General features: G+C 41.3%; 1 protein-coding gene across 3 annotated transcripts in view; it reads right to left on the reverse strand.

Annotated features, from left to right (window-relative positions):
* Positions 1-4,345: 4,345 nt before the first annotated feature.
* Positions 4,346-20,724, reverse strand: part of map1ab (microtubule-associated protein 1Ab) — a 73,449-nt gene continuing 57,070 nt past the window's right edge. For 2 of the 3 annotated variants that reach the window (XM_061924850.2, XM_061924851.2), the window contains 3 exons: positions 9,965-20,081; positions 8,277-8,509; positions 4,346-8,109 (listed from right to left, as the gene is read on the reverse strand). In XM_061924850.2, the coding sequence (XP_061780834.1) occupies positions 7,954-8,109; positions 8,277-8,509; positions 9,965-20,081 (10,506 nt within the window). In that variant the 3' untranslated portion in view covers positions 4,346-7,953. Of the gene's footprint in view, positions 8,110-8,276; positions 8,510-9,964; positions 20,082-20,427; positions 20,566-20,724 lie in introns of all 3 variants that reach the window. The other variant, XM_061924849.2, reaches the window with a different exon arrangement.

Raw genomic sequence — 20,724 nt, forward strand, 5'->3', positions numbered from 1 at the left:
TACCGGTATACAAACCCCGTTTCCATATGAGTTGGGAAATTGTGTTAGATGTAAATATAAACGGAATGTAATGATTTGCAAATAATTTTCAACCCATATTCAGTTGAATATGCTACAAAGACAACATATTTAATGTTCAAACTGATAAAGATTTATTTTTGTGCAAATAATCATTAACTTTAGAATTTGATGCCAGCAACACGTGACAAAGAAGTTGGGAAAGGTGGCAATAAATACTGATAAAGTTGAGGAATGCTCATCAAACACTTATTTGGAACATCCCACAGGTGTGCAGGCTAATTGGGAACAGGTGGGTGCCATGATTGGGTATAAAAACAGCTTCCCAAAAAATGCTCAGTCTTTCACAAGAAAGGATGGGGCGAGGTACACCCATTTGTCCACAACTGTGTGAGCAAATAGTCAAACAGTTTAAGAACAACATTTCTCAAAGTGCAATTGCAAGAAATTTAGGGATTTCAACATCTACGGTCCATAATATCATCAAAAGGTTCAGAGAATCTGGAGAAATCACTCCACGTACGCGGCATGGCCGGAAACCAACATTGAATGACCGTGACCTTCGATTCCTCGGACGGCACTGTATCAAAAACCGACATCAATCTCTAAAGGATATCACCACATGGGCTCAGGAACACTTCAGAAAACCACTGTCACTAATTACAGTTCGGCGCTACATCTGTAAGTGCAAGTTAAAGCTCTACTATGCAAAGCGAAAGCCATTTATCAACAACATCCAGAAACGCCGCCGGCTTCTCTGGGCCCGAGATCATCTAAGATGGACTCATGCAAAGTGGAAAAGTGTTCTGTGGTCTGACGAGTCCACATTTCAAATTGTTTTTGGAAATATTCGACATCGTGTCATCCGGACCAAAGGGGAAGCGAACCATCCAGACTGTTATCGACGCAAAGTTCAAAAGTCAGCATCTGTGATGGTATGGGGGTGCATTAGTGCCCAAGGCATGGGTAACTTACACATCTGTGAAGGCACCATTAATGCTGAAAGGTACATACAGGTTTTGGAACAACATATTGCTGCCATCTAAGCGCCGTCTTTTTCATGGACGCCCCTGCTTATTTCAGCAAGACAATGCCAAGCCACGTTCAGCACGTGTTACAACAGCGTGGCTTCGTAAAAAAAGAGTGCGGGTACTTTCCTGGCCCACCTGCAGTCCAGACCTGTCTCCTATCGAAAATGTGTGGTGCATTATGAAGCATAAAATACGACACCGGACTGTTGAACAACTGAAGCTCTACATAAAACAAGAATGGGAAAAATTTCCACTTTCAAAGCTTCAACAATTAGTTTCCTCAGTTCCCAATCGTTTATTGAGTGTTGTTAAAAGAAAAGGTGATGTAACACAGTGGTGAACATGCCCTTTCCCGACTACTTTGGCACGTGTTGCAGCCATGAAATTCTAAGTTAATTATTATTTGCAAAAAAAAAAAAAAAGTTTATGAGTTTGAACATCAAATATCTTGTCTTTGTAGTGCATTCAATTGAATATGGGTTGAAAAGGATTTGCAAATCATTGTATTCCGTTTGTATTTACATCTAACACAATTTCCCAACTCATATGGAAATGGGGTTTGTACATATATATATATATATATATATAATGTATGCCAAATTTTCCCCAAAGCATATCTAATATTTATTATCTCAACAAGGAAGTGTTTTAATGTAAATTAATTGAACTGACTTCTTGCTGCAATTTGAATGAATTGTTCTCTGGGATAGAACACAAATATTAGACTACCACAAAAGTGTACGTACTTCATTTTTATTCTTAATGTTTTTAGAGCACAGTGCCAATAGAAGAAAAAAAAGTTCTATGAACGTATCTAAAATCTGATTTATGATTCTCATGACATATGAAATAACATGTTTAAAAAAAAGAGAGGAAACAGTGTTGGAGTTGAGGGTACTTTAATGAATGACCACCAGGATGCTTTCATTTGACAAAGACTGAATGTGCAGCACTTCTACTTGCACCAGAGAGAAAGCGACAAGTCATACCTTAAAATATGTCAAGAAGAAGAAGAAGCGCGATATAAGTTCAACAAAGTTAGCGTTTTACACGTCATCCTCGTAACGACGTAAACAAACAGAAGCACAGCTCAGAAATAGTTGTTGTTTTTTAATTTACCCCACAACTAAGCGTCTGTCACACCTTTAAAATAGCATCAAAGTTGCGTAGTAGTAGTAGTAATAGTACTTTAGTAGTAGTACTTCCATGTTAAACAATTACATTCAGGATTCTAACTAAATAAGTCACATGCAGAAGGACTAGATGATGTTTTCTGTTTGTGCATGAAGAACTGCGCTATTTGTTGTCGTCGTCTTTGTTGTTGTTGTTGTTGTTGACCATATGTACAAGTGTGTGTGCACGGTATATTCCGGTACGTGTTTGGACTCTGCATGTGTGTTTTCAAGTCGTGTTCAGGAAAAGGTTGCAGGCCGAGTCAGGCCAAAAGCCCGACTTGACTCGTTAGAACGCTTCCGCCAAGTCGGCTTATGTCGATCTTTGCGCTTTGACTCCAGCGGTGTTGACATTCGTAAAAAAAAAAGACTCTTTCTACCTCGGCCAACTCCTCACTTTGACAGTCGTTTGCTGCGTTCCAGAAAAAAACTGGGAAATTTCAGGCGGGAAAGGGCGACGGAACGCCGACTCGTGAAATCTATCAACAATGTCGGAGTTCCGAGAAAAAGCACTGAAAAAGAACGACAGTGAAACCCGCGTAACTCGGACTGGCCGACTGATGTCGACATAAGCGGTTGTCTGGCTTGGTTTTTGGGTTTTATCGGTATAATCTGCTCACTGATGCTACCCCCGGTGGTTGCTTAGGTATTTCCTCGCTGGCTTTTGTTCCCCCTTCTTCTGGAAAGCAGAATACGTGTCAGGGGAAGGAAAGGAAGACGGCGCAGAAGTTGTCCTCGGATATGTGAATTGATTTTGAGTGAGTTGTCTCCTTGCAGGGCCGTTAGGAGAAAACAAATGAGCTTTAAGACAATCTCAGCAAAAGTACCTCAAGCATGCTGTATTAAAAAACTAAACTCATCACACACACACACACACACACACACACACACGCCACGTTCCAACAAATCTGGAACATCCATACTCACGTAAATATTCATTATACCATCTGTTGCTGGCGAGCTCAGTTATTATTAGTATTATTTACATATTACAATGCCACATGTGCCGTGGGGTACGTGGTTGAGGTCATCACTGTGCTTCCATTCAAACGACGACAGGTCCCCCTTTCTCAAAAAAAGTGCATTCCAGTTTCTCCTACGAACTTTATACAAGAATCGAACAATTCACCGACGTTCCCGTTCGACTGACCTTATTATAATTTTTTTTTTTCATAATCACGTCTTTGCTGTCTAACAATCATATATAAATATATATAAAAAAAAAAAAAAAAAAAAAGAGTATTGGGACTAGACCGAAAGGAGAAAAAGGATGCAATTGTGATACATTTGGAAGAATTGCGTATATTTATCAATGATAATTAATTAATTTGTCTCAATTAGTCAAAGTAATAACAAGTCTACATAAAAGTTGTGTATTTTTGAGGAAAATGTCATAATTTTAAAGGAAAAAAAGGTGTTTAGGATACTATTTCCAAATAAAAATAAATAAATAATAAAAAGAAAGAGTATTGGACTACACTGAAAGGAGAAAAAGGATACAATTGTGATACATTTTGAAGAATAATCTTGCGTATATTTATCAACAATAATGAATTAATTTGTCTCAGTCAGTCAAAGTAATAATAAGTCAATGTAAACGTTGTGTATTTTTGAGGAAAATGTCACAAATTTAAAGGAAAAAAAGGTGTTTAGGATACTATTTTCAAAAAATAAAAATAATAATAATAAAAAGAATGAGTATTGGGACTAGACCGAAAGGAGAAAAGGATACAATTGTGATACATTTGGAAGAATAAACTTGTGTATATTTATCAGTGATAATGAATGAATTTGTCTCAATCAATCAAAGTAATAACAAGTCTACATAAAAGTTGTGTATTTTTGAGGAAAATGTCACAAATCTAAAGGGAAAAAAGGTGTTTAGGATACTATTTTCTAAAAAATAAAAAGAAAGAGTATTGGGACTACACTAAAAGGAGAAAAGGATACAATTGTGATACATTTGGAAGAATAAAATTGCGTATATTTATCAGTGATAATGAATTCATTTGTCTCAATCAGTCAAAGTAGTAATAAGTCTACGTAAAAGTTGTGTATTTTTGAGGAAAATGTCACAAATGTAAAGGGAAAAAAAAGGTGTTTAGGATACTATTTTATAATAAAAATAAATAAATAATAAAAAGAAAGAGTATTGGACTACACTAAAAGGAGAAAAGGATACAATTGTGATACATTTGGAAGAATAAACTTGCGTATATTTATCAGTGATAATGAATTAATTTGTCTCAATCAGTCAAAGTAATAATAAGTCTATGTAAAAGTTGTGTATTTTTGAGGAAAATGTCACAAATTTAAAGGAAAAAAAAGGTGTTTAGGATACTATTTTCTAATAAAAATAAATAAATAATAAAAAGAAAGAGTATTGGACTACACTGAAAGGAGAAAAGGATACAATTGTGATACATTTGGAAGAATAAACTTGCGTATATTTATCAGTGATAATGAATTAATTTGTCTCAATCAGTCAAAGTAATAATAAGTCTATGTAAAAGTTGTGTATTTTTGAGGAAAATGTCACAAATTTAAAGGACAAAAAAGGTGTTTAGGATACTATTTTCTAATAAAAATAAATAAATAATAAAAAGAAAGAGTATTGGACTACACTGAAAGGAGAAAAGGATACAATTGTGATACATTTGGAAGAATAAACTTGCGTATATTTATCAGTGATAATGAATTAATTTGTCTCAATCAGTCAAAGTAGTAATAAGTCTACATAAAAGTTGTGTATTTTTGAGGAAAATGTCACAAATTTAAAGGGAAAAAAAGGTGTTTAGGATACTATTTTCTAATAAAAATAAATAAATAATAAATAGAAAGAGTATTGGACTACACTGAAAGGAGAAAAGGATACTATTGTGATACATTTGGAAGAATAAACTTGCGTATATTTATCAGTGATAATGAATTAATTTGTCTCAATCAGTCAAAGTAATAATAAGTCTATGTAAAAGTTGTGTATTTTTGAGGAAAATGTCACAAATTTAAAGGGGAAAAAAAGTGTTTAGGATACTATTTTCTAAAAAAAAAAAAAAAAGTTTCCCCCTGAAATGTAACTCTCTTATATACAACCCTAATTCTCGTAGTGCAATATTTGTTTTCCCCCTTTTCGGCGTAGCTCCAATACTCCATCCTAGCGTTCAAATGTTTTCACTCGCATGTGTTTCCTGCTGCAAATGAGCCAAGAAGCGCTTTGCTGCAGCTTGGAAACAGGTTGCTACATTTGGTGCACAGATGACATCAAACAGCGTTTTGGGCTGCTTTTCCGCAAGAATCTGATGTGTCCAGTGGCAAAACATCATCACTTCGTCAGGAACACCTGCACAATTCTTACTTGGTGTAGAAATACTATTCGAACAAACACCGCAGTTTTAATAGGACCTTTGCATTGCTGCGCCGGCCCTAATAATAATAATAATAATAATAATAATAATAATAACGATGCATTTTACTATCATTAATAACAACACAGTGGAACCCGTTTTGACGCCCCCAGACAAACCATGACAACTTACTTTGCACTGAACAGGAAGTCACCTTTTAATGCTGACAGTAATGTTTCATGCCGCTTAGCGATTGTAGTATCCACTGCACTATGAAATAACATGTTTTCCCAGATTGCGTAAGGCAATTTACGTTCCTGGGAGCAAGCAAAAAGGCAGTTGACTTAAGCGTGACGCGCACGTGTGTCTTAAGATGCTGTGCAGGAGTCCGACTAGTTCCCTGTGAGTTCTGGAACCATCTTTAGATAACGCCTAGGGTTAGTAATTGCCAAGCCTAAGGCTTAAGGAACCCTTAGTTTCTCAAATGCATACACAAACAGGTCTTTACGTCAGGGGTGTCCAGATCTTTAGCCCTGGGGGCCGCATCGGGCTGAAAAAAATTGGTCGAGGGCCGAAAGCCGACTCGACTGAATATAAAGTAACTATATATGTATGTATATATATATATACATGTATGTGTGTGTGTGTAAATATATTAATATAATGGATAAATAATGATTAATTATTATAATTGGATATTAAGAGTGTGTGAAAGTTGGACTCCTACCTTGTTTACGTCCGTGACAACCTCCTTAAAGTTTTGTAATTAATCAGAAATATCAAGCAGCTAAAATGCACCAAACATGTATAAGAGTGGAGAAAGTGTTTTGCATTTTTCCCATCATGCTTTGCAATGGATTTAAATGGGTGTAATTCAAACTGTCTTATAGTGCATGGACGTGTTTTATAATATCCACAAATTGGGTTACGTTGTGTTATGTGTGACCATGTTTATTGGCATTTTGTGTTGGTTTGATTGTATTTTTTTTTTTTTTGCACCATGACTAGGTAAGGTTGTTTGCATATATATCATATAAATATATCCTGTGCTCCTTTAAAAGCATAGCAAGTGGTCATAGACCTGAAATACTAATTTTGTCCACAAGGTTTTGACAAAGCTGCATATAATTTGACTTTTAAAACTAATTGAAATCTCTCTGCCGGCAGTCTCGTGGGCCGACTTGAGGACGGCGACGAGCCGCACATGCCCCGCGGGACGTAGTGTGGACACCCCTGGGACCCATTACCTCCCTGCTTGGCACTCAGCATCAAGGGTTGAAATTGGGGGTTAAATCACCATAAATGATTCGCGGGCGCGGCCACCGCTGCTGCTCACTGCTCCCCTCACCTCACCCAGGGGGTGATCAAGGGTGATGGGTCAAATGCAGAGAATAATCTCGCCACACCTAATGTGTGTGTGACAATCATTGGTACTAATGCAGTCGACTTCTACACCATGAACCTAACGACCGAGATGACATCATATCAGACTATAAGAAGGTTGTCCGGCTGCACCAGATATCATTTGGCTAGATCCTCCACAGGATTCTTCAGGACCTGTTCAGATGCTCACTTTTCATTTCAATAATCTTTGTTCAACGGTCATCATCACCGACGCCATCCTCGATCCATCACACACCCATGCCATCCTTCTACCCAGGACATGGAGGCAGGCCAGAGACAACACAGTAATAAGGACCTCGACGTAAACGCACCCAATTTTTCATAGAAATGAGTTTTTATGTCGACAAAAGCAGTCAACCGTGTATGTTAACTTAAAAGGGCACTTTTTTTTTTGTGATAAAAAGAACGCGGTGGATAGGAATTTTAATGAGTTGGTCGACATAGATGGGCTGTTTTAAGCGGATTCCACTGTAATAAAACATTTTAAATTCCATACCAAAATAATAACATAACTAAAAACATAAATTATAAATTAAAGTATTAATATAATTATATTGATACATATATAAACTGTATTAAGACATTCGATTGAGCAGGTGTACCTAATGAAGTGGCCAGTGTGTTTAGTTATTAACCCGTACATTTTTTGTTGTTGTCGTTTTTAATATAATAGCAAAAAAAAGTATTCACTCCTGTAATACTTTCTGTTGATTATTCATATTATATTTAATGGTGCATTTCCACTGACTTGGCACCACTTTTTTGTCATTAAAGTTTTTTTAACGCAAAAAATTCCATTTAAATCTTAATATTAGCACTCGTGTAAGCGCGTGGGTTAAGAACCAGTACCAGGCCTTACTGAGCGAATGGTTTGGTACTGCTTTGAAGGAGCGAGGAGCAGCTCGGTCACACTCGATAGAGGGGAAAAGAGGAAGCAAGAGGGGGACGGGGGGTCTAGACAGGTAGGGGTGAAACGCGAGAGGCTCAAAACTCGATCTTGCAGGCCGGGAAAGACTCATCCTGCATGACAACGGTGCTGCTGGAGGCCAGGACCATGATGTTCAGGTCTTGCTGCCTCTCGTGGGTCTGCTGGTACCATTCTCTGGTCACTTCTGTGTCATGAGTTGGGATCAGAGTGACCTGCCAGGCATAGAATGAGGAAGAAGATGAATGTTTGAAAATAATAATTACTATAACAGACATGCTGAATTTTTTTTTTAATTCTATATTGTGCGTATGAGCAGAACCACATTGGGATCATGACAAGATGGACACAACAGAAAAACTGTATGGACATGACTGAATACCTGCAGGTTGGAGCCCCATTGAGACTTGCCCTCCAGCAGGGCGTCCAGGACTCCACGGCTAGGTTCCCCGCCGCTCGGGTCATTCCCGCTCACCACGTAGTACGCTGCCCGCACTCTCCGAAAGAACTCTTGATCGACATTCTTGGCGCTGCAGTGGTTGGGCACGTAGGCCAGGTCCACATAGACTGGCGGTCCAGGAGGGACACCCGAAGTGGCTTTCTGAGAGTTGTTTCCTGAACAGACGCATACCGTTTACTTGTATTTCTTTTTTTACTCCAGTAAGGATACTTAGATGTTCCTAAAACTGCACTGCAAGAACACAAAACTCTAAACATGCTAGTTTTTTTTAAGTAAAGATCAATAACACAGTTGTGGTCAAAAGATGACATACACTTGTAAAGAACATAATGTCATGGCAGTCTTGAGTTTCCAATAATTTCTACAACTCTTATTTTTTTGTGATAGAGTGATTGGAGCACATACTTGTTGGTCACAAAAAACATTCATGAAGTTTGGTTCTTTTATGAATTTATTATGGGTCTACCGAAAATGTGACCAAATCTGCTGGGTCAAAAGTATGCATACAGCAATGTTAATATTTGGTTACATGTCCCTTGGCAAGTTTCACTGCAATAAGGAGCTTTTGGTAGCCACAAACAAGCTTCTGGTTGAAATTTTGACCACTCCTCTTGACAAAATTGGTGCAGTTCAGCTAAATCATCAACCTCCGGGCAGATGATTTTAGATTGTCCTGAAGCCACGGAACTTTCCTCCAAAAGGTCTTTTTGTTGTCCATGTGATGAAACAAAAATTGAGCTGTTTGGCCACAATACCCAGCAATATGTTTGGAGGAGAAAAGTTGAGGCCTTTAATCCCAGGAACACTACTCCTACCGTCAAGCATGGTGGTGGTAGTATTATGCTCTGGGCCTGTTTTGCAGCCAATGGAACTGGTGCTTTACAGAGAGTAAATGGGACAATGAAAAAGGAGGATTACCTCCAAATTATTCAGGACAACCTAAAATCAACAGCCCGGAGGTTGAGTCTTGGGCGCAGTTGGGTGTTCCAACAGGACAATGACCCCAAACACGTCAAAAGTGGTAAAGGAATGGCTAAATCAGGCTAGAATGAAGGTTTTATAATGGCCTTCCTAAAGTCCTGACTTAAACGTGTGAACAATGCTGAAGAAACAAGTCCATGTCAGAAAACCAACAAATTTAGCTGAACTGCACCAATTTTGTCAAGAGGAGTGGTCAAAAATTCAACCAGAAGCTTGCCAGAAGCTTGTGGACGACTACCAAAATCGCCTTAATGCAGTGAAACTTGCCAAGGGACATGTAAGCAAATATTAACATTGCTGTATGTATGCTTTTGACCCAGCAGATTTGATCACATTTTCGGTAGACCCATAATAAATTCATAAAAAAAAAAAAAACTTCATGAATGTTTTTTGTGACCAACAAGTATGTGCTCCAATCACTCTATCACAAAAAAATAAGAGTTGCAGACATTATTGGAAACTCAAGACACCCATGACATTATGTCCTTAACAAGTGTATGTACACTTTTGACCACGACTGTGTGTGTCCCCAGTCTGGTTGATTGAATTTAGAGCCCTTCAGTCAGAAATTGCAGAAATATTTGAAGATGCATGTGAAAATTTTGAAAATTATCAAAAATGGAACACACCTGCACTGCTCTTCACTCCATTGACGAGGACCTTACTAGGATTAAGGAGGTCACTGCGTGAACCTTGGTTCTCAGACATCTTGACCAGCTTGGAGGTCCTCTCTGGGTCTTTTCTCCTAAGGGAGGTTGATCGAGGTGAAGCAGAGTCCTTGTGAGCCTGTTTCACTGGAGTGGAGGACCTCTTTCTGACTTCCCCTTTCCGAGCAGGAGAAGCCGATTTTGGTTTGGACTTTCTGAGGCTCCTGGTGGTCCTGTGGTCCTTCTTGGGAACTTTTTCTGTGCTCCTGTTATCAAGAAGAAGAGCCTCTGGATCCACCATGCACACATCTGGATGGGGAGGTTGTGGAGGAGAGTCTTTAATGGAGGTGGGAAGTGGATCGTGTGTTTTCTGAGCTGCCTCGGCACTGGGGGTGCGTTGGCCACTGGCAGCACCAGAAGCAGACAGTTTGTCGACAGGCAGATGTTCAGCCTCTTCATCTGAGTCCAGGTTACCTTCTGCGGTGATGGAAGGACACTCCTCCGTTCCTGGTGGAACATCGGAATCGGACTGTGAAGGCAATGACTCGCTTACGGATGTTGGAGGTGTTTCTTCTCCAGCTAATGTTCCGGTCATCCCATGTGAAGCAGCTTCGCCGTGGTGTGTGTGGTGGCGCCTTGTCTTGTGTGACTTCCTTTTTACTGATCTTTGTTCATGATCTGCATCTCTTCCTTCCTGCGAGCGGGCACGTCGATCGTCATCTTCGCCCTCGTCACCAGAGAACTGAAGTGGACTTGGGTTGATGAAAGAGGGAGAGAGTTCTCCTTTACGCTGTTTATATTCATAGGACGAGTCCACCATAGGGTAGGGAGAAGTGGCTCGGGTATTCAAGTCGGATGGACGATCAGTTTTTGCTTTGCTCGGTGTGTCTGTGAGAGAGGTTACTTTTGAGGAGAACAGAGAAGCACCGTGGATGCTTGCCATCCACTCAAAGGCTTCCGTTGCTTCCTCCTCTTGGTTACCATAACTTGGTGGAGGGGCACTTGGGAAATCATCTGGCCTCTGTAGCAGCTCCCAATCAGATATACTGCTCTTCCGCCTTACCCCGAATCTCTCCTGTAGCTTATCCAAAAAGCCTTCCCTCTCCTCTGGACTTTCAGCTTCTATTTCCTCTTTCTTGACATCTACTTCTTCACTCATCTTTGGATCAAAAGGCTTTATCAGTTTATCACCGTCCTTGCAAATCTTCTCTTCCAGAATCGTTACTTCTTCTTGTCTTTTTGCTGTTATACTAATTTCCTTTTCCACTTTAGAGTCGATAGGCTTCTCTTTTTCAACCGCAGGTGTCTTAACCCTCTCTTTTACTTCCTCTGCAATGGGCAGGTCGGTGATGGCACATGAGGTAGTCATAGCACCACTTGTATTAGCTGAAGAGCCCGAGGTGGTGTGTTGAGCAGTGTGCGTCACGACTGACATTTTTTGACATTCAGAGTCACATGGTAGGGGGCTTGGGTCTTTGTCCGGTGTTGTCTGTTGGAATGTCCTGTCAGTTGGTTCAGCCCTTTGTGGGGCGACATCAAAACAAGCTTGAGATGTGGACAATGTCTCGTCCCGTTTTAAAGGGTCAGTATTTTGCAGGGGTGACGTTTTGGCCTTCTCTGACTGGAAGTACTCGTCTGTATGTTTTGTCATCACCTCCATGTACTCGTCTCTCTGAAGGCCACTAGAGGCTGAGCTCAGAAAGTCACTACTCAATGGTGGCACCTCTTGGGCTAAACAGCTTGATATGCCAACAAACCTTTCATCATGGTCTTCAAATTGGTGGCTAAAAGGGCCAGAACTTGAGAAGAGGGATGCAGCACTGGTTGCAGAGGAAGACGCCAAAGTGGTGGATGTGAGACGCTCATCCCCCGTTTTTGCCGTAAGATCTGAACTTTGCCTTGCAGTCGCACTTTCTACTTGGGTGTCTCTTTGGTAATAATCCTCATCACTTAGCATTACTGGCTGGCATACATCTGACGGGGCTACATGGTGCGGATCTTTTTGACCTACTTGATTGAACTGCATTTGCTCAGCGTTTTCTCTTGGCCCGCTCTGTCCGATATCGGCATAGCTTCCAGTTTGCAGAGCAAAGACATCAGATGCAGGACTGAATGTGGTCTTTGGCTGGTCAGATGGTGCTGAGCTGCTATTGAGGCTGCTTGTGGGTGATGACTGGCAATGATCTTTTGTCAGAATGCTTGATTGTGGAGATGCTTTGTCCTCATCCTTTTTCTTTGCTTGCTGCACCTCAGAGGAAGCAACATCCTCAGCAATTGATGACTTTCTTTGTGTTATAGGGGAGAACTGTTTTTTGTTTTCAATTTCCTTTGATTCATGTGAGGTATTCAAACAAATGTTCTCCATTTTGAAAGCGCTGATGCCTGTTGATGGTGTTGCTTCATCTTTACTTTTGGTCTCAGGGAGAGTCATATCAGCAGTTGTTGCTCCATAGAAGTCTTCCTTTTCAAGGTTTGTGTCACTAGATGATATTTTTTTACTTGTGTCCTCCTTCGACATCTCAAAGGCTTCATTATCTGAGGCATCATCGGGTGAAACTTTAAAGGAAATTTCTTCTTTCAGGAAGCTTACACCAGGAGGTGTTGTCTTTAAGTCCTCATGGGAAGTTAATGTGACTTTATCATCAGGACTACTCCTGCAGGTTTCCTTTTCAGACTGCTCTCTGGCACCCTTTTCCATCTCAACGTCACTCATATCCTCCTCCTCGTCATCCTCATCCTCATCTTCATCATCATCATCATCAACATTAAAATCTTCACTCTCGACTAGTAATCTTATGTCTATTAGGTTTTCTTTGCCTTTGGGACATTCTAACAGGGATTGACCATTGTCCGAAGCGCGGATGTTGTCATATATCTGCTGTCCTATACATGAGGAAGCTGACCCTGTTCTTGATCCGTTTGCCTGTTCTTGCCTTCCTGAACATGAAGCACCTGGGGGCAAAGAGTCTTTTTCTGCTGGTGAATGTCGACCAGATGGAGAGTCTTCATGATCAGAGAACTCTATCCTGTCTTTCAGGAATTCTACAGATTGTTCATTCTCTTTATTTTCCGTGGCCTTCTCTGTGACTTCTCCAAAATGTACTGCAGTAGCTGAGGCATCATCATCTGAGGTGTCTTGTCTTGATTGTGGTCCTGTGGAATGAGTAGCAGCACCGAATAGGGTCTGATCCCTTTCACCCATTTTAAAGGCAACCGAAGTTCCTTCCTTTGCGTCTTCCTTTTCTTTCTCTGATTTCTCTGGCTTGTCCTCTTTGGGACTATAAGATTCTTGGGACATTTTATTGTCTTGTATGGTTACGGCTGGAAAACTCTTTGAGGCAGGAGGCATGTCTGATCTTTCCTCTCTTACACTCTCTTCTTCTTGTCCTTTCTCACGGTCTTCATGTCTTGGGGAGGCACATTGGTGGCTTTCACTCTGTGGGCTGTCGTCAATTCCACTTAAATACATTGGTTCTTCTTTGACTTGATCTTCCGAAAGAAACATGGCTGCCCCTGTCTGGCTTGTTCTCCTGTTATCATCCATGCTGATTTCTAACGTATGACCTGGAAACTCAGCAGTCTCATCTCTTGTGACAGAATCTTTTGAAATTGGCTTTTCATATGGTTCATACTTCGATGCAGCAAAATATCTGTTTTCATCTTGCAGTCCTCCTCTTCCATTATCAGCACTCTGCTTGTTTTCATGGTTTGCACTCGAGCCCCTGTCTTCAGCATCTTTATCCAACAGGAAGTATGAACAAGGCTGAGAAAAGCCTGGAGAAGCCACCTCCCGTTCTCCTTCCATCTCCCGCTCTGCCTCCTTAACATGTTTATCCTCTTGTTCCATCTTAACAATGGTCACAGAGCTTTTTTGAGGCTGGACCGGGGCCTGATTTTCAGCACTTCTAGTTTCAGTACTAGATATTGCTGACAATACAATCTTTGTCTCTGTCAAGCTGGACTCTTGTTCTCTCTTAGAGTCTGATACATCAAAGGATGGCTCTTGTTTTGGAATAGAAGTTGTCTCCTTTATTGTGTCACTAGTAAAAGATGGCTGCGTGTGGGAAAGCGATGCAGGAGTGATTTCAGTTTCCATAGCATCCAAAGAAGGAATGAATTCTTCGGTTAAAACGTCTTTGATGTCATCATCCATTGAAGGTTCCTGCATTGTAAGTGTAGGTATGACTATTATGTTTTGTCTGAGTGTGGTCTCCTGAATTTGATCACTTGACAAAGACGTTTGGGATGACAACTGATCTACAGACATGATGCCGTGTTCTGAATTTTTTGGCTCCAATGACAAAGGTCTAGAGCCCATACAAATATACTCCTCTTCTTCATCTTCCCTGTCTTCATCTAAAGACTGAACCAGGAAGTTAGGCTCATTGTCGGGCTTTGAACCCAGCATTGTTTCTCTAAAAGTGGTCTGTACAGATTGTTTTGAGGATTTGTCAAGGTCCTTCTCTTGTAACTCCTCTCGCTCCCATTTTTCTACTTTAGCTTCAGACTGTTCTCCCTCGCTGGCATCTTCAACCTTCATGTGAGACAAAGAACTTTCTTTCATCTTGTCTGACTTTGTCTCTTGCTCCGGAAGATCTTCTGCCTCACATGTCATTTCTTTTTCTTCTTCCTTCTCCATCTTCTTTTCCTTATTTAGTTCGGCAACGTGAGCATCATCTTTTTCTTGCTCCGTTCTTTCAACTACACTGATAATGGCCTTAGCTTCTTCGTTGAGCACTTTTTCCTGCATGTGGAGGGAATCCCGGATTTCAGAATGCACTGTTTGCTGTTCTTCACTTGGTTCAACTTCCGAGGATTCCTGCTTTTTTTCCACCAGCGCACCTTCCTGGCTGGGAGCTGCAGTTAGTGTGTTAAAGGATTCTTCATGCATCTTCTTCGTATCTACCTCCTCTTCTATGGCCTGGGGTACTGACTGGACAACCATGTCATCCATCTTAACATCAGCCTCAAAAGTAGAATCATGCTTCACTATAACTTGTTGGGTGTCATATGGGGAATATGATTCGTTCCTGGAGTCATGTTTGTCTCCACTTGGACATATCTCAGGCTCTCTCTTGTCATCATTTTCAATTAATATATCTTTTACTTTCTCATTGAAATCTTCAACTTTAACCCTTTTTTCTTCTGCATTCTTCACATACTCTACAATGTCGTCTTTTTCTGTTTTTGTGCTATCCGTTTCCAAGTCTTTCTCTTTAGCCTCTAAAATTCCTTTGTCAACAGAGATGTCACCTTCTTTCATCTTTGTAGTCTCTGGGATTGCAATCTCTTTGTCACCAAGAGCGCTCTTTTCCAGCCTTTCATCCTCCGTAAGTTGGACAAAGGTAACGTCAGAGCGATCAGTCTTGTCCTTAGCTTTTTCAATTTTTTCATCTTCAAACTTAATCTGTTTATCATAACCTTCATCCTTCTGTGTCTCTTTATCTTCTTCCTTAGTGAGTTTTTCTTTCAAATCAACCTTCTTGTCTGCTTCTTCAGTTTTTTTTACATCAAAATAATCTTTGGATTCCTCTGCTTTGGTGGATTTGGTAGATGTTCCATCTTTAATTGTTCCTGAATCTGTTTCTTCTCCCATAGATTTGATGTCAATCTTTTGATCCACAGGTGTCATTTCTTCCTCCCTGGATGGTTTGACAGTGGAGGTGTTCACCTTATCATCAGCCTTTTCCATGACTTTATCAGCGTAAGCATCTTCTTGTAAGGTGTCATCCATGCTGACTTTATCTTCAGAAAATGCAATGACATCCTTTTCTACAAGTGACTGTTGTGACTTCAGTAGTACGGCAGAACAATTATCACTTTTAAATTTGATCTCTTCCTCCATCTCCTGATCTTTACCTTTGGCCATAAAACTCTCAACAGTTGATGTTGCGTCTACGCAAACGTCTTCTTTGGTGAGTTGAGTAAACAGTGTATCGTCCTTTTCAATCTTCTCCTGTTTCTCGTCCTCACAAGGTTTTGTGAGGGATTTATCATCTTCTGCCTCTTTCTCCATCACATCTTTTGCTGGCACTGTGCTGTGGACGCTTTGAGTCTGATCTTCTTCAGGTTTTGTCTCTGCAACTTCCTCTGTGGTTTTGAGGTTAGAGTCTTTATCTATGACCTGTTTTTCCTCAGATGCAACTATTTTTCCTTTGGGTAATTCAGCTACAGGAGTTGAATCTTTTGCCAGCACTTTAACATAACCTTTCATGGCACCATCAAGTGTCTCTTCTTTCACATGTTTAACATTGAATGTATTAGCATCTTTCTCTAACTTCTGATCTGTGATGGCACATCTGTCTTCCTGGAGTGCAGATTTTGATTTTTGCTCATCCTGCAGTTCTTGCAATGCAGAGGCACCATGTTTATTGTTCTCCTTCTCTTTTTGTTCCACTGTAATAAATGTTTCAACTTCAGATCTAGCATCATCTTTATCATCTTTCTTTTTATCGTAGTCATCGTCAAAGAAATCGGTGTCTCTTTCTGGAGAGTGGGCAAGAAATAGCGTTTCACATTCAATGTGTGTTTGTTGATTTGAGGACGAAGAAGCCCATCCTGACATGGGTGGTTGAACTTTCGTTGAAGATGCATCTTGTATTGCTGTTGTTTCTGTCTGCTTGCCATTTCCTGTAACCTCCTTCAAGTCCTTGTCAAATGTTTTGTCAGATACTGTTGAAACATCTTCGGCATGCATATCATGCTTTTTGTCTTTTTGAACTGCTTCATTGTCCTGTAAGGTTTGGTCTTCAGTTGTGTCGGCAAGTTTTTGGAGTTCAAAATCCGGGAAGGCTCCAACTGGTGAATGACGAAGAGGGGAATGAGTGACGCTCGGGGGTCCGGAATGTGTTGGAGAGGCCATTTTTACAGTGATATCATCGGGACTGAAACAACGTTCCTCACTCTCTGATGTTACTGAGTCTGAACCAAAAAGCCTGGTAGGGACAACTGACGAAACCCCTTTCGGGGCCACAACATCTATATTTTCCTCCTCCACCGGAAAGTGGACTGGCTTGACCTCTTCTAGAGAATTGGAAGCAGGAGAAAAAGAGTCAGGCGGCTTTTCAACATCTTTGTCTTGTCCCTTTATTATTTGTAATGAAGCATAGCCCTCTTGAAGTTTTTCTAGAGCGATATCAACATTAGGAGTTTGATCTTCCTCCTCTTCGTCGTCGTCCTGGGAAACGTGTACCTTAGCAGCCAACTTTGTTTCTTCGAGAGGAAGCTGTAAGTCAGTGGAAGGGGACTTCTCTTCAAGAGATGACGGTGAAAGCGTTCCAGATGAGAGAATTTGGTCTTTGTCTCGAGTGGGATCGGTAGATCTGGTTTTGACTGGTTCCTCAGTAGTTACAGTGGATGCAACAGACTGGTCTTCAGCAATAGAAGTGGGGAGAGATGACAGTTTATCATACTCTGTGATAGACGTTGCAGAGGATACATGCTCTTCTTCCGCTAGAGGGGCAGTGAAGATGTTGGTGAACATTGATATTTGCTCCTGCACGCCTGGAATGGAAGCTTTTCCAATCATAGTTGGAGCTTGCATTTCCCTCATGCCGTGAATGTTTACAAATGATCCAGTTTGATTTGGAACCGAGATGTCATACATGCCAACGTCGTACTGAAGGTGTGGTATCTTCTCCTCGGCTTCTTCGTGAATCTCTTCATCAGAAATTGTTTGTTCCGTCTCAGAGTAGCCTGGAATGGTCTCATCTTGGATATAAGAAATGGGGTCTACTGCTTTTTGAGCTGTTGCCCCTCCCACATTGGATAGGTAGGCTTCTTCCTCCTCCTCTTCCTCATGTTTGGCAGTGGTAAAGGCGTCAGTTTTGCTCTCACCAACCATAGGCTCTTCAGCCACACCTTCACTGCTGATCTCTTCATCAGCTATCACGTCGAGATCTTCCACCTCTTCCAGTTCAGCCTTTTCTACGGGCTCTTCGTCCTCTTCCTGCTCTTTTGTGTATACCTTCGCTGAGAGCGTTTTCGCTTTCTCCATTTCTTCAGTTTCATCTTTTCTGTCTCTACCATCATGCTCCTTTAACTGGAATTCTTCATCTTCTTCTTCTCCAATGCCCATATCCTCCTCTTCCTCACTCTTTGCCTCAGCAGTTACAGCCTCTTCTTCGTCATCCTCCTCATCCTGTGATGCAGCGCCTTCATCCTCAAACATTTGTGTCTCTTCCATGTCTTTCTTGTCATCATATTTCGCCTGCTCTCTTTCAGGAGACTCTTTCGCAGTTAAGAGTTCCGTTTCTGGTGCTTCTGGCTTCTCTTGGAGAAAACTTTGAGCAGTAATCGGCAGAACAACATCATCGCAGCCTAGGGGCTCTGCCAAATCAGCTGCAGCTTCAGCTGTGGTCAATTCAGAGTCCTTGGTGATATGTTCAGGCGCAGAAGGACTCAAAACAGCTGTATTAAATGTCGACTCCAGTTGAACGCCTTCTGTTTGGTTGTCTTTTCCGTCACGACTCTTTGGTCCTTCTGGCTTTAATTCACCTGCTTCAGCTTTCACTGGTTTTGTTTTTCCGGTCTTTGTTTTACTTGATACTTTAGCTTTGTGTAATGTCTTTCGGACTTCCGGCGTGAGAGGTTTGAGGTCAGGCTTTGCTATTTTTCTCAGCTCTGGTTTAGATGTCGCTTTCTTTTTGTCTTCTTTGGACTTCACATCTTTCTTCTCATCTTTTTTAGACGACTCGTCTTTCCTAATTTTCTTGATCTCTTTCTTCTCTTTGTCTTTTTTCTCATCCATCTTTGATACTCTTTCCTTGGAGTGTTTTCGCAAGGCTTTTTCTTTCAGAAGTTTCTTCTTCTCTGGCACATCAGTTTTAGATTTAATGGTTTTGGTTGGCTTTTTCTCTTCTTTTTTTACAGGAATGTTTTCTTTCACAGCCACACTCTTTGTCTCAATACCAACCAAGACATCATCTTGTCCTTCTGTTTTTTCCTTGTTGAACTTTGCGGATGTCTTCGGGGAAGATTTAAGGCTGTCTTTGCTGTCGGTCCTTTGTTTTAACTTTGTCTGTTTTACAACAGGAGGAGCTCCTGAGGCCATGTCTTTTTGTGTAGCTACAGGATAACGCAAAAAGTCAAGGTGCTTTAACTTTTCCAGTCCTTCCAGGATCTTGTTTTGCGGTGCATTTCCTGGAAAAAGGACCCTGACAATCTTTTCTGTCGGATTTGCAGGAAGCCAGACAACTAAGGCGGTAACTGATGTCAGGTAGGGCACAGATATTTCTCCTTCTTTTCCACTTGGCAACACAATACCAGTTTTGGCCTTGCTATTGCCAGCCCACTTTTGCATGAGGAACTGCATCTCTTTGCTTTCCTTGACAGGGTTGAGAACATACATATCAAGCCTGCCCACTCCCATCTTGTGGAACAGGGTAATGGGCTCAATTGTGTTGCTCACGACTCGAAAAAGAGGCTCTGGCCTGACTCCCAGTTTGTTAAGATATTGTAAAGTCAAAGAGGCTTCTTCAATGCTGCGTTTAACTTTTAGGGTGGATTCTGGCATGCGTAACTTCTCGGGTACATTGAAAAACACCACTCCAAGTTCTGGAGAGATCAGGTTCTTGAGCCAATCACTATGGTTGGTAGAGCCTTGAGATTTCTCTTCCTCCTGTTCTGCGATCTTCCTCTGCAGGATCCCGTTGATCCCTGGGAGATTGTCGGCACCGATGTGTGTAAGCAAAATGGAGTCAATGCGGTCCAAGTGACGGACTAGTTTCCAGAAGCAGGATTTCCGTTCGGAGCCACCATCTACTAAGATGTTGAAGCCGTTCACGGCGAAGAGTGCGGAGTCTCCACGTCCGCCAGGAAATATGTAGCAGCATGGTTTCGACAGTTTCAGGAAGCCACCGGATGTTGGTGGTTCTAGCAGGTCAAAAGGCGAAGGAACGTCAACCGTTGCAGAGATGTACTCTGTGAACTCGGTGACCCCCTCCATCTTTGGGAGGACGAGCTCAGGGTTTAGTTTGTATTGGAGGAACTCCCGGAGGTTCGGCTGCTGTCCAAGGGAGCTCCAGCCCACCTCACCTTGGCAGTACACAGTAAGTGTAGCTTGCTGCTTGGGGATTAATGGGCCAAGTAGTTCACTAACCTGCACCAGAGACAAACCAACAACTGTAAGATTCTGTCAGCCATACAAAAAATATATAGAATTTCTGTTTGACATATTTTTACACTTACGGCAACATTTTAAATGGTTAGTCATTGCCATGGAGGAACGGACTACATAAGGTTTCTTTTACATTTGCAATATCCATAGGGACTTTTGATATGCACTATACAGTACTGGTCAACATTCTTGACCAATCTGTAGTACCAGTAATACAACCCTTTAATGTAAAATCAATGCTGGTACTTAAAGCCTGTTACAGGTGCTGCACAGTGCTGCACTCCATCAGAGTACTGCTTGCTGGAACAGGACAGAAGAACAGGCTCACCCCAGGATCTACGATGATACTAGCAAAGGTCTCGTAGGTGAAAACCCCCGTTTGAAGAAGAAGGCCACCGTGATCAGAGCTAAGGCCACTCAAGATCAGAAGCTTGTGTCCGGCCGAATCGGTGATGAGATATCGGATCTGGGAGACACACACGCACACGCACACACACATACACACACACACACACGCATAAACGCACGCGCACACTCATTAACATCAAGGCGATTGCACTTCCATTGCGTCGACATGGACAAGATTTATTAATCGATTTCCTGCATATTTTAAATGCTGAGTCAG

Source organism: Nerophis lumbriciformis, linkage group LG29 (genome assembly GCF_033978685.3).
Source record: "Nerophis lumbriciformis linkage group LG29, RoL_Nlum_v2.1, whole genome shotgun sequence".
Taxonomy (NCBI): Eukaryota; Metazoa; Chordata; class Actinopteri; order Syngnathiformes; family Syngnathidae; genus Nerophis; species Nerophis lumbriciformis.